This window comes from Sphaerodactylus townsendi, linkage group LG07 (assembly GCF_021028975.2).
Source record: "Sphaerodactylus townsendi isolate TG3544 linkage group LG07, MPM_Stown_v2.3, whole genome shotgun sequence".
Classification (NCBI taxonomy): domain Eukaryota; kingdom Metazoa; phylum Chordata; class Lepidosauria; order Squamata; family Sphaerodactylidae; genus Sphaerodactylus; species Sphaerodactylus townsendi.
In genome coordinates, this window is record NC_059431.1 from 117,490,092 (window position 1) to 117,504,621 (window position 14,530).

General features: G+C 48.4%; 1 protein-coding gene across 3 annotated transcripts in view; it reads left to right on the forward strand.

The window, feature by feature from the left end:
* Window positions 1-14,530, forward strand: part of STYK1 (serine/threonine/tyrosine kinase 1) — a 53,115-nt gene that overhangs the window by 32,423 nt on the left and 6,162 nt on the right. For 2 of the 3 annotated variants that reach the window (XM_048504692.1, XM_048504693.1), the window contains 4 exons: window positions 1,415-1,498; window positions 2,298-2,506; window positions 2,758-2,798; window positions 5,161-5,257. In XM_048504692.1, coding sequence (XP_048360649.1) covers window positions 1,415-1,498; window positions 2,298-2,506; window positions 2,758-2,798; window positions 5,161-5,257 — 431 coding nt within the window. Of the gene's footprint in view, window positions 1-1,414; window positions 1,499-2,297; window positions 2,507-2,757; window positions 2,799-5,160; window positions 5,258-8,243; window positions 8,342-14,530 lie in introns of those variants that run through there. The other variant, XM_048504694.1, reaches the window with a different exon arrangement.

Sequence of the window (14,530 nt, forward strand, 5' to 3'; positions counted from 1 at the left end):
GAGAGCGCAGCACAGGGAAAAATAAAATTCTGATTTAAAACCTTGGCGGTGTTGAAGTAGGTCAAGCCAGACATAAATAAGCCGAGCTTTGTTAGAGGAACTCATTGTTCCTCTGCCTTCTCTACCAGCTGATAGGGCTGCTGGAAGACCAAACAATAATAGCTTTTTAATAAGCCATGATAATTGGTTGATGTTACATTCATCACGGTGCAGTCCTAAGAAGAATTGCTCCCGTCTAAGCGCATCCATTTCAATTGACTTAAACGAGAATAACTCTGCATAGAATTGTACTGTTGTCCATATACATTCGGGCAGGGGCGAAGCAAGGGGAAACTGCACCCGGGGCACGCACGCGGCCTGCGCCCCTGCCGTGGTGCTGCCCTGCCCCGGAATGCCCATGGCATGCCCATGCCACACCCATGCACCAGGGCATACCCAGGGTGTTACGCCCTCCTGTCCCAGGGCCCTATGCCACTGCATTTGGCGGTACTGCATCACTCTAAGGCACAGGTGTCAAACTCGCACCCCTCCAGATGTTATGGACTACAGTTCCAATCATCCCCTGCCAGCATGATGCTGGCAGGGGATTATGGGAACTGTAGTCCATAACATCTGGAGGGCGCGAGTTTGACACCTATGCTCTAAGGGCATTGCTTCATAGTGGGGTTTCCCCACAGATTTGTTTACACAGGGATTTTTCGTCTGAGAAGTGTCCTAAGCCGATCCAAATCACCATTTTGCCCACCTGTCACTTTCTTGTTCTTTCTGTGCAACCTCCATTTCGGGAGGTTGCCTGGTGCCTTTTGTGCATGTGTATATGCCAGATTTGGTCTAGCACAGGGGTCTGCAAACTTGGCTCTCCAGTTGTTCATGGACTACAATTCTCACCAGCCCTGCCACTTGGCCGTGCTGGCAGGGGCTGATGGGAATTGTAGTCCATGAACATCTGGAGAGCCAAGTTTGCAGACCCCTGGTCTAGCATTGCTTTGCTAGACAATGTCAATTTCATGTCAATTTCACATTTTAAAACAATTCAGCTTTTTAAAAAAATGTTAAAAGCCTTTCTGATCATCCTGAAATGATAGCCCAAAGAGTGGGAGAAACTACTATTTGGGGGAGGGGGGAGGCAGGAAAGAGCAAGAAAACCCAAAGAAAGCTTAACACAGTGATCTCCTTCGCTTTTCCTGCGAAGTGAAAGAAAAAGTTAAGGGTGACCCAATAGCGGCTTCTGGGCTGTATGGTCGTGTTCTAGTAGCATTTTCTCCTGACGTTTCACTTGCATCTGTGGCTGGCATCTTCAGAGGATCTGATGGTAGTAAAGCAAGTGGAGTATATATATACCTGTGGAATGTCCAGGGTGGGAGGACACTTGTTATCAGGCCAATGGTTCTATCTATTGTTTTTCTTTTACTAGGACGTCGTGACCATGGATGGTTTGCCTTTTGACCTGACAGAAAGGCAGGTGTATAAAATTGGACAACAAATTGCATCAGCTCTGGTAAGTTTTCTCGAATGCTTTCATGGCCGGATTCCAATGGTTGTGGTGGGCTTTCCCGGCTGTGTGGCCGTGGTCTGGTAGATCTTGTTCCTAATGTTTTGCCTGCATCTGTGGCCGGCAGCTTCAGAGGTGTATCACAGAGAGAAGTCTATTACACACTGTGTCCAGAAATCCTTATGATAGTTGCTGGTCACTGAGCACAGTTTGATACACCTCTGAAGACGACAGCTACAGCACACTTCTCTCTGTGATACACCTGTGAAAATGCCAGCCACAGATGCAGGCGAAACGTTAGGAATAAGATCTATCAGACCACGGCTACACAGCCCGGAAAACCCACAACAACCAGTCTGGTAAGTTTGCTAAATAACCCCATGCTATCCTTTGTCAGGCAGGAATGCAAACACGGCATGAACGTCTAAGCTAGATATGGTCCACCAGAGATTTTTAAAAACATTATTATCCTTTGAATCTTGGCCTCCCTCTAGCTGATGTAACTCAGAGAGAAGAAGTCCTGTGCCCCGACCACTGCACTGTAGCAGATAAATTTGAAACTATTTCACACCTACTGCAGAGAAGAAGCTAATTGAACCTCCCCTGAATCCCCCCCCCCCCCCGGAGATTTAATTTTTCCATAGCAAAGGTTAATTTCCTTGTAGAATGCCAGCTGCCTGAATACTCGTTAAGAGCGGTGCCATCTTGACCCAAGTGTTTAGCCTGGCATCAGCGGGGTGCTGTAATTTAATCAGTCCAAGGGGAAAACAGATACTGACAACGCACCGTTTTGCTAATTTCTCAGGATTTTCTCCAGCAAAAGAAGCTGTTCCACGGAGACGTGGCCGCCAGAAACGTTCTCATCGGTCACGACTTTACTGCCAAGCTTTGCAAGCTGGGACTGGCCTACAGGAGCCACACCCGTGGAACCAGCTCCGTGGCGCACAGTGTCCCGCTCAAGTGGCAAGCTCCCGAGCGGCTCCTGAAGACGCCGCCCAGCATCAAATCAGACATGTGCGGTTTGTTCTGATAAGCCTCCTAATTTAGATTTCCCCTGGTCAAAGCTCAACAGTATGATGCACACCTAATTTTCAACAGATGGAGACTTCGGTCTGTTTCCAGCTGATAACTCCAGGGGTCCTGCTCAAATTGTGTTATTAAAAAAAGCTGCGGGGGGCTTCCCTCCCTCCCTAGCCCCCAGTTGCTTTCTCTAGAAGTTGTGAGAAAACTGCCAATGCAAAAGCTTATGTTTTGTTTTCTTGCAGATGGTCCTTTGGAATCTTACTCTACGAGATGATCACATTAGGTAAGGCAATGAAACTCATCCTGAGGTTATAATATCTCATTATGGTATTTAACTAGATGTGAGATCTGTGATTAAGATACTCCGTGATTTTTTAAAAAACTAATTAGCAGCCCTGCATACTTTCTTTGAAAGCCTACGGAGGGTGACTGACGAAAAGGGCATTTGCCTCCTTCTCAGAAGGTACAGTTAGTTCCGTTGTGCTACGTCTGTCTGTTCTTCCCAGTTGAAATCAGCCATTTATGCATACACTTCTTACCTCGCAGTTGTTTGTTTCCCAGTGGGTTTTTCCTGCAATTTCTGTTTAGAAAGTGATTCTCCTGCTGCGAAACGTCCCCTAGCTGGATCTGCCATCACCCCCCACCCTATTTCCTTGTTGCTTCTGTACAACCTCCATCTGGGAATGTTGCCTGCCACCTTTTGGGGATGGGGTGCCATCTTTGGTCTAGCATTAATTCACTAGACCAGGGGTCTGCAACCTGCGGCTCTCCAATTGGCCATGCTGGCAGGGGATGATGGGGATTGTAGTCCATGAACATCTGGAGAGCCGCAGGTTGCAGACCCCTGCACTAGACCATGCAAGCTTTATGTCAATTTCAAGGTCTATTGCTGGAGCATGATTTTTTTTAAAAAAATAGCCTTTTCAATCCTGCCAAAGTTATGACCTGACGGTTGGGCGAAACTGCTGCTGTGTGGGGGGATGGCAGCGTAGAGCTAGAAAACCCAAAGAAAGCAAAATGCATGCTGCTTCTCTTCATTTTCCCTGTGAAAGGACAGGAAAAGCCACACTTTCAGAGATTTTGGAAACTGGGGAGATTCTCTGATCTGAGAGCACAATATGTTCCAAAGAGTGGGGAAGGTGTGTATAGCCAAGAAACCAACCCGAAGGGAAAGTACACTCCATGCAAAGAAGAAGAAGAGTTTGGATTTATATCCCACCTTTCTGTCCTATAAGGAGACTCAAGGTGGCTTACAAGCTCCTTTCCCTTCCTCTCCTCACAACAAACACCTTGTGAGGTAGGTGGAGCTGAGAGAGTTCCAAAGAACTGTGACTAGCCCAAGGTCACCCAGCAGGAATGTCAAAGTGCAGAAACACATCTGGTTCACCAGATAAGCCTCGGCTATTTAGGTGGAGGAGTGGGGAATCAAACCCGGTTCTCCAGATTAGAATCCACCTGCTTTTAACCACTACACCACGCTGGCTCTCAGAACACAAGTGCATGAATGAGTGTTAACTGCAACTTGGGGGAGGGGATGTCAATGACAAGAAAAGCATAAGATGAAAGGGCTAAGCAACCTCTCTGCCTGGTAATCCCTCCTTTATCTTCAAAGAAGCTACGCAAGTTTCCTTATCAGTTATCATAGAACTATGGAAGGCCCAAATCTCCCATCTTCCATACTGTGTCTTCTGCTGTGTGTTTAATTTAAGGTGGTGCAGCAGTCAGAGTGTCAGATTAGCATCTGGCCGACCCAGGCCTGAACCCCCTACTCTGTCATGGAAGTTCATTGGGTGATCTTGGGCCAGTCAATCTCTCTCAGGGTCTCCTACCTCAAAGGGCTGTTGTGAGCAGTGGTGTAGCGCCAACATGGCAGGAGGTGCAACGCCTCAGGTGCATGCCGCAGCAGGGGCGTGGCCGGAGCATTCCGGGGGCATTCTGGGGCGTGGAGGGGCGGGTGCCCCTCGCGCAGTTCCCCCTCACTCCGCCCCGGTTGTGAGCATATCATAGATGAGATGAGAGCATTGTAAGGCCCCGTTGGGGAAAAAAGCAGGGTAAAACAGAAGTAAATAAAGTTAATTGTGGGGAACTCAGCGAGTTTAGTATGAATGCTGAGAGGAGATTAAACTACATGGCTTGCAAGGGATTTCTTTCACCTCTGTGACTGAACAATATAACCCAAGAGCAGTGCTTCCCAATATGCATACCCCTTGGCAACCCATTGCCCTAAAACTATACCCCCATATTAGCAAGCCCATTATGTAATTTTTTTTCGCATACCCCAAACACTCTAGTGCATTCCCCTGGGGTACGTGTGCCCCAGGTTGGGAACCACTGACCTAGAGGATTGCACTTGCTCCGTGCCACATTGCAAAGAAGTCAGCCTCAGGTCCAAACTCGACACGATGTGTGATAGCATTCTGGAGCTCAATGTGGCACTTTTAAGGTGAGTAAGCCCACTCCACTCCAAGTTATTGTGTGGAACAGCAAGTCAGGCACCTGTTTCCCGATCCATGTCACATGTGACATCTAAGTTGGCTCTCAGAAAGATGCTAGTGGGGGATAGTATTGGGCCAAGAGGCAGAGTGAATTGTTTCATAGAAGGAAGAGAACTTGAGTTTTCACTGCCACGTTGTCTTCCCACTCAGGAGCGCCACCCTTTCCAGAAGTTCCCCCGTCTGATATCTTGCAGCACCTTAATAGGAGGCACATCATGAACAGACCTTCCAGCTGTCAACCGGCCATGTAAGAATGCTCCTCCTCTTCCTCTTCCTCCTCCTCTCCACTTCTGTTCTTTAATCCATTCTCAGCATTTGTTCAGGTTTTTCTAAAGAAGCTGATCTTCTAGAAGCAAATTTGTTCTTCTGTTTGCAAGTAGGGGGCTTTCCCCACTTACCTTCTGCTGCGCGCTACTCCGGGAAAGTAGAGCGGGGGGTTCCAGCAGCGCTCCCCACTTGCAAGAAGAAGCGCTTAACCACCAGCTAGAGCCGCCTCCGACGCTGCCAATTTTGCACCACCTCAGCTGCCGCGATCATTCCCTTCCTGGTGCTGAAGAACGGCACCTTTTGATGACTCGCGCATGAGCCGCCAGGGTCGGGAACCCCGAGAGCCGGGCTTGAGGGGAATTATGCGCGCTGAGGGGGCGCGAGAGCGGTGAGCAGCAGAAGGTGAGTGAGGAAAGCCCCAATCAGTGGCTTTTCTTTGCACTCAAATTCATGTGCTGCTGGAATATTCCAGCATTATTCCAGCATTAGAAAGAAGGAAGGAAGGAAGGAAGGAAGGAAGGAAGGAAGGAAGGAAGGAAGGAAGGAAGGAAGGAAGGAAGGAAGGAAGGAAGGAAGGAAGGAAGGAAGGAAGGAAGGAAGGGAAAGAAAGAAAGAAAAAAGGAAAGGAAGGAAAGAAGGGAAAGAAGGAAAGAAGCGAGTTAGAAAGAAAGAAGGAAGGGAAGAAAGAAGGAAAGAAGGAAAGAAGGAAAGAAGGAAAAGAAAGAAAGAAAGAAAGAAAGAAAGAAAGAAAGAAAGAAAGAAAGAAAGAAAGAAAGAAAGAAAGAAAGAAAGAAAGAAAGAAAGAAAGAAAGAAAGGAAGGAAGGAAGGAAAGAAGGAAAGAAGGAAAGAAGGAAAGAAAGAAAGAAGGAAGGAAAGAAGGAAAGAAGGAAAGAAAGAAAGAAAGAAGGAAGGAAGGAAAGAAGGAAAGAAAGAAGGAAGGAAGGAAAGAAGGAAAGAAGGAAAGAAGGAGGGAAGGAAGGAGGGAAGGAAAGAAGGAAAGAAAGAAAGAATGAATCTAGGATCTTGTCCTTCCAGGAACACAGGGAAAATATGCCTCTAGCTTAAACACCTAGACCACTGCAGAACAATAATAATCCCAGTGCAAGCTCTTCATGTTGCCCCTCCAGGAACACAGGGGCAGGAGGAAGACCTTGAAATTCCACTGTGAGACTATTACTGTCCTGCTATGGCCTAGTTTTTAAAGCTAGAGGCACACCCCTGAAAAGGAAGCTGCGGAAGCTGTCAGGACCAGGAAAGATGAGGGGCTACGGTGGGTTACGGTTGCCTGGCTGGGAGCAGAAGGAGGGGAAGGAACACATTAGTAATGCAGGGGGCTCTTGGGAGGCAGAGCTAATGGTGCCTGGAGGAGGATCAGATGGAAGAATTTCTTCTTAACTCTTTTTCTCCACAAAAAAAACTGTTTCCAAAGACTCCATCAGAGAGCTCAATGCTACAAAAAGGCATTCCAACCAGAGGCAATTGCGTTCCAGTACCCGCACAATCTGCCTGGGCAACCATACCTAACTGTGGGTGCTAATCAGCACATTTTTCTAAGATCCTCCTTGAGACCTCTGCGAATTGTCACATTTCACAGCAAGCTCCTCCTTCCCAGGCATAAATAATAGCGTATTTTGCTGCTCTTCTTCTGTACAGCTGTTTCTACAAAGTTGCCCCCTGTTGCCTTGGCTCCTCCTCCTGTTTGTCATCCATGGGAAAAAAAATGGCTGCCGGTTATGTCATCTGTGGAAGGGTTCTTGGGGGATGTTATGACATCTGTTGGGGGGGGGCAATACAACTTGTTGGCTAGCTGATATGGACCATTTTGCTCCCAAATCCTATCAAGCAGCTCTGGAAAAGCCACAGTTGATAGTTCTGAGGGACCTTGAGAAAAATTGCCCTGGGGTGGTGCCAAAGGCCTGCTTTACCATCAGTGAGATTCATGAGGTGGACCGATTTGACCAGAAGTTTGGGGAAACGACAGGAGAGATTTAGCTAAGGATTTTGCTAATTTAGCTAAGGATTCAGATTTATTAGGTTCATTTTAGGTTTATTTAGAACCAGGGGGCATTAGAACCAGATTTATTTAGAACCAGGGGGCATTCATTGAAAATGCTGGGGAGACGAATAAGGACTAATAAAAGGAAACACTTCTTCACGTAACGGGTGATTGGTGTTTGGAATATGCTGCCACAGGAGGTGGTGATGGCCACTAACCTGGATAGCTTTAAAAGGGGCTTGGACAGATTTATGGAGGAGAAGTCGATTTATGGCTACCAATCTTGATCCTCTTTGATCTGAGATTGCAAATGCCTTAACAGACCAGGTGCTCGGGAGCAACAGCCACAGAAGACCATTGCTTTCACATCCTGCATGTGAGCTCCCAAAGGCACCTGATGGGCCACTGCGAGTAGCAGAGAGCTGAACTAGATGGACTCTGGTCTGATCCAGCTGGCTTGTTCTTATGTTCTTATTTATTATTTAATTTATTTATTTCTTGGATTTATATCCCGCCCAATCCCTGAAGGGCTCTTGGCGGGTTACAACAAGCTTAGAACATTAAAATATGGTGCTCAGCTCAAACTGGCTGAACACATCATTAACAACCAGCGACCCATGCTGGAAAATGATGCTCTTCTCCCAGTCAATGGGACGCAAAGCTTTTCTTGTCCAAAGACAGTCTCCAACCAGGGCCTGCAACAAACAGTACAGGGGTGTCCAACTCTGGCGCTTCAGATGTTCATGGGCTACAATTCCCATCAGCTCCTGCTAGCCTGGCCAATTGGGAATTGTAGTCCAGGAATATCTGAAGCACCAAAGTTGGACACCCCAACCTAGTACTTCTTCTGGCGGCTGTCCTATAGAGATCCTTTGCCTCCTTATAAATGCATCATTTCCTCGGGAAAGATACAGCCAGCAGGAAGAGTGTGGAAGTCTCAGCAGCAGCCTCTTTTTTCCTTTTTTTCAGCTGAGCCTTTATCTCCTGGACCAAGCAGTCAGTTAGGATGATGGCCAGGTAGTCCATGCGGAGGGTAGACAAGCAGCCTCCTCCACCCAAATGGAGACCAATAGATACTAGAACCATATGAGATCCACGCAGCGTTCAAGCAGAGTTGCCATCTCTTCTTCATCCCTGAAGGGAGGCAAGAATCATCACCCCACGTGAGCCAGTCCAGACCGTAGTCCCATGACTATCGGCAGCCATCTCATCCACGCTGCACCCACGTGGAGGTTGGTAGTGAGAAGAGGCGGAGCGGCACCCACTTGCCTTAGCTAGACAGGAGCTTAATAGGATGTTAAGATATCCTACCTAGCTTAACATGAGTGGTGCTGTGAACCTAAAATGAAATAAATGTAGCCGAAGTCAGTCGCTGAATTTGCCAATATTTGATGTTCCCTGCCCCAGTTAAAATATGGATCACTACAGACGATATCCTTCAGCCTGAAAATTGGTGCACACAACCCACACTTACCATATATACTCGTGTATAAGTCGACCCGAATACAAGTCAAGGCATCTAATTTTATCACAAAAAACTGGGAAAGCTGATTGACTTGAGTATAAGTCTAGGGTGGGAAATGCAGCAGATACTGGTAAATTTCAAAAATAAAAATAGATACGGCCGGGCGCTATTTGGGGGTTTCTGCCACTGACCCCCCATCTCACCAATCCCAAAGTCTCTGCCACCGACCTCTCCATCCTGCAGCTTGTCCAGCTCACCCAGGTTGACTGGCTGTCACCTGCCAAGAGCCAGGGGCCAGCCGCCGCAAAGAAGAAGGCAGAGGCAGAGAAAGCGGCTGAAAGGGGGAGGTAGAGGAGAGCGAAGCAGAGAAGGAGGCTGAGAAAGCGGCTGAAAGGGGGGAGGCAGAGAAGAAGGCAGAGGAGAGCGAAGCAGAGAAGGAGGCAGAGAAAGCAGCTGAAAGGGGGAAGGCAGAGAAGAAGGCAGAGGAGAGCGAAGACGGGAGAGGGGGAACACCATACAAGAATTAAGTGGGACCCTCGCATATAAGTTGAGGGAGGCTTTTTCAGCACAAAAAAATGTGCTGAAAAAGTAGACTTATACACGAGTATATAAGGTATATTTAAAGTCCACTGGAAGCAGATAGCAAACTGTTTCAAGGACGTGACCCAAACGCTCTTTGCTGAATGAGGGGATCAAATCCAGCCGACTGGGAAAAGGAGCACAGTGGGGTAGAAGGATTTGGCTGGTTCTGTTGGCTAGAGGATCGTGTGCAAGAAGATTTGGCAGCATTAACTGTGTACAGATGTATGAGCAATGGATATGAAAACCACAAACAGTTCCGCTGCCAGCCATCACGATGATTATATACGTCATCATGGAGCTTCGTACTGAAGGTGTCCTTTGTGCTTCTGCTAGCCCTGTCACTGGAAGCTTCTCACAGAGCTTAGAACTGGGCTTTAAGAGGCTATTCAAGTCCGGCTGTTGTTAGCTGTGTGGGTTCTGGCCCAGTTTTTGTTTCCGTGATGTTTTAGAGAATCCTCTCTCTTATCCATCCTGGATGTCGCTGTTCGCTGAATGCAACAAGATGCACGATTTTGGTAAGGTCAATACAAATTTGGAAGAGCTGCTCAGAGCTTTGCCGCCTGTTTGCTTCGCGGATGTCTGTTTGTGGACCGACAACAGCAATTTAGTTGGTCTTTACAGCACTTTAGTCCCTGTGCCAGTCTCGCGTGAGATTAAACAGGGCTTTTAGAATCAACCAAACAGGACATATTTAGTCATGCCAAATAGGTGTTGTGAGAACAAGGGTTATACCTTCAAGTGAGGTAGCAGAGATCAGAAGGGGGTGGAATCAGAGGTGGGATCCAGCAGGTTCTCACAGGTTCCCGAGAGTAGGTTACTAATTATTTGTGTGTGCCGAGAGGGGGTTACTAATTGGTGATTTTGCCATGTGATTTTTGCCTTAGTAACGCCCCTTCTCTCAGCAGTAGCGCGCAGAACTTGAAGCAGTCTAGCAGGAGGTGCACAGGCGTGCGTGGCAGCCTGCGCCTGCGTGCATTTGTTTCCCGCCCAAGGACCGGCGCAGCGGCTGTGTCCTTGCCACAGCCCCGCCCAGGAATGCCCCGCCCCTGGAATGCCCGGCCACACCCCCATCGTGCCCCGCCCAGCCACATTGGCGCTACGCCACAGTTTAAATCCCACCACCATGAGAACCTGTACTAAAATTTTTGGATCCCACTACTGGGTGGAATAGAATGCGGATTTCAGACTCAGAGTGGAAAACCACAGCTTGAAATATTCCTCTCTAAGCACTTTTGCACATGCAGAATAATGCACTTTCAATCCACTTTCAATCCACTTTGCAGCTGGATTTTACTGTGACCCTTTCTGGATGGTCAAAACAAAGCAGGGTGCAGCCAGGGTACACAAGCCATGTGCAGGCCTGGGCCGTTCACATACCTCCGTGTGGGCGGCCCTGGAGCTAACGCGGGTCCCCAACGAAGGCACGTCTTCTTTTCCCCTTACCTCCCACCAATGCGCAGCTATGCATGCAGGTAGACATACATGAACCCCCAGAACCTTGCTGCCCCCTGAGGTGCTTGTGTGGCTCCACAGATGGGAGCCAGATTTTTTTTAAGCACAGCTGCATAATGCACCTCCTGCAGCTACGAGGTGCGTTAAAACAAAAGAGTCGACAAATTGCGATTCTTGAAAAACCCAGGTTGGGCGAGAAAACGCGGAGAGGACTCGCACTAGGAGCCGGATCCATGCGAAGTCCCTCCCCCAACTCTGGTTTTATCCCGCCCTTAACCCATGTTTATTGGCTTGTGCAGAAAAGGCCTGTGTGAGATAGCGAAATCCACTTGTAAACGATTGTGAAAGTAGATTGAAAGTGTATTATTCTGCATGTGCGAAAGTGCCCTCTGTTAAAAACTCCCCAAAAGTAGAAAAGCAAGCAAAAGGAAAGGTTGGGGAGGAGCTATGGCTCTGTGGTAGAGTTCCTAGGCCCCAGGTTCAATTCCTGCCATCTCCAGTAAGGCTCAGATCATAGGTGATATGTAAGATCTTTGCCTAAAAAGAGCCCCGTGGCGCAGAGCGGTAAGCTGCAGCACTGCAATCAAAAGCTCTGCTCATGACCAGAGTTCAACCCCAACGGAAGTCAGTTTCAACTAGCCGGCTCAAAGTTGACTTCACCTTCCATCCTTCCAAGGTTGAAATGAGTACTCAACTTTCTGGGGGTAAAGATTAGATGACTGGGGAATGCCAGGGTCAGAGGTGGGATCCAGCAGGTTCTCACAGGTTCTCGAGAGTAGGTTACTAATTATTTGTGTTTGCCAAGAGGGGGTTACTAATTGGTAATTTTGCCGCGTGATTTTTGCCTTAGTTACGCCCCTCCTCTAAGCAGTAGCATGCAGAACTTGAAGCCGTCTAGCAGGAGGTGCACCGGTGTGTGTGGCAGCCTGCGCCTGCGTGCATTCGTTTCCCACCCAAGGACCGGCGCAGCGGCTGCATCCTTGCCACAGCCCCGGCCAGCAATGCCCCGTCCCAGAATGCCCAGTCACGCCCCCATTGTGCCCCGCCCAGCCCCATTGGCGCTACGCCACTGTTTAAATCCCACCACCATGGGAACCTGTTACTAAAATTTTTGGATCCCACCACTGGCCAGGGTAAACCATCTCATAAACATAGAGGCCGATTATGGCACCCTGGCAACTGAACACCGGCACCCCAAACTTCCTTGTACTGATAAATGAGGAGGTTGCCGCACACGGGGAGCAGAAGTGGTGCGCAGCAAACAAGGAAGTTGCAGCCCGTCTCCTTCTCTTGCTCTCAGCTTTCTCTGCAGAAAGCAAGAGCACTTCAGGGGTGCGCCTGATGCGGCAGCAGGGCAGAGAGGAGGTAAACTCCCCTGTCCGTAATTGGCCATAGTTTGCTTAGTAAACATAAAGATGTGATCCTCTGAAGATGCCAGCCACAGATGGAGGCGAAACATCAGGAGAAAATGCTACTAGAACATGGCCATACAGCCCGGAAACCCCACCACATCCCAGTCAGAGGTGGGATCCAGCAGGTTCTCACCAGTTCCCAAGAGTGGGTTACTAATGATTTGTGTGTGCCGAGAGGGGGTTACTATTTGGGTCTGATTTTCCGTTAGAAATTCCATTAGGTCCAAAAATCATACAGTCCTGTTGTTTCCTATGTGGCTGGTTAGCGAAGGTAGAAAACGGGATAAATTCTCCCTGTTGGGCGGTTTTAAAAATATGTTTTAGAAATATGGTAAAGTTCCTTGTTTAAGGAAAGTATCCTTCTTTTGATTTCTAGAAACAAAATTAAGTATTTGAAAGTATTAAGTATTCGACAGGCAGTCAATTAGAGGAGAAGTAGTTGTTTCTGTTGGCAGTAGACGATAGGACTTGCTATAATGAGTTTAAATTATGGACAGAAAGATACCAGCTGGAAATTAGGAACTTTTGTTTTACAGTAAGAGTTTTTTACAGAAACAGAGAAATTATTAATGCCCCGTCCCGGAATGCCCGGCCACGCCCCCGTCATGCCCCGCCCAGCCCCATTGGCGCTATGCCACTGTTTGAATCCCACCACCATGGGAACCTGTTACTAAAATTTTTGGATCCCACCACTGATCCCAGTGATTCCGGCCGTGAAAGCCTTCGACAGTACATCAGGATGTGATGTTACCCCGTGGATCAGTAGTGACCCAGTGCTTGCACGGGGGTCTGACTACCTTTATCTTTTAAGATCTCTGCCGACCTGCTCTTTTATTCTGGATTTCACTGGAAAAGCTTTTGAATTCTTATTGTCAGCCGCCTTGAGCAGCGAGGAGAGGCAGTATACATTTTTAATAAGTGAATATAAATAAATAAATTTGGGGGGGGGACGACCCTGCAGAGCGGCTGCCGGACTGCATAGACAATTCTGACCTTGACGGACCGATGGTCTGGTTCGGTAGAAGGAGCTTCGTGCGTTCAACTGTCCTTCCCATTGTGTTAGTTTTCTATTGCATCGGGAGGTTTTTTAATGCAAGGAACATTCCGAGCAGGTGTATTCTGCCTACTGCCTGCCATTTCAAAGAGGGCCGTCCAGCACGCCACTTGAGGTCTCTGCTGGCTCAGTGGTGCCTCTTTTCCCTGTGTGCATGAACCAAGTCTCTGTGGCAGGGCTTGCATCAGCAGGTGGGGCAGCTGCCAGGGCCCCGGGCAGTGGCAAGCCTTGAACAGTGGGGGGGGGGAGTGCAGGAGAAAGCCGTACTTCTCTCTCTCCCCCCCACATTGTGTGCTTCTTCTTACCAGGACTAGGCCCTGTAGTGAACCAGGACTAGGCCCTGAGAAGAACTTCCTGCCTGGGGAGGGGGGGGGGGGCAAACACTGTTAAGCCGCAGCTGAGCCAGAACAGCCCATTTGTAAAGTTAGAGGAGCCTCTGTGTGGGGGGGGGGAATCTAGAAAGGAGAGCCTATATGCAAAATTATAGGACCTGTCTGTGGGCCTTTCCCCACTTACCTTCTGCTGCGCGCTACTCGGGCCAAGTAGCACGGGGTCCCGCAGCACTCCCCACTACAGGGGCGGCGAGAACGCAGCCGCCCCGACGCTGCCGCTCTCGCGCCCCCTCAGCACACGTCATTCCTGACGCTCCTCAAAATGGCGCCTTTTGATGGGGAAACCCGGGCACGAGCCAGAAATGACGCGCACAGTGAGTAGTGCGCAGTGAAGATGGTAGAAGGAAAAGTGGGGAAACGGCCTGTAGGGGGGGGGGTGGTCTGTAAGTAATCTTTTTTCATTGAATAATTAGGCAGGAGGGGTTGATCCCCTCGGTGGGCGCTGTTAACCCAGCAACAATTTTTTAGAGCTTATTGTATTTGTTCATACCATGGGCTTTACTGCTAGTAAACAAATAAATGAATTAAAAGAAGGTCGAAAGTCTTTTAGAAGGATTTTGACTTACAGAGTTGAGCATTCCTGCTACAACACAGCTTCGTTCTGATTTCGCTGCCCTCCTCCTGAAAATTAACAGTCAGGTCTTTTTTTCTTGAATGATAATCTTCTTTTCTTCCGCTGTGAGGTCTTTCAGAAAAAACATCTTGACGCATGAAAACACAACTGACAGTGCACAAATAAAGCAAAGATGTCCCACCCAGACTTGTTGTTCCTGCTATCTCAAGGCTATGCATTTCCTGTGTTTCTTCATAAAACGTTCCCCGGTTTTTAAGATGGCACATTTCCTGGGAACATGTGCCTGAAAGCCAGTTCATTCTTGGACAACCCGCTGCTTGCTGTT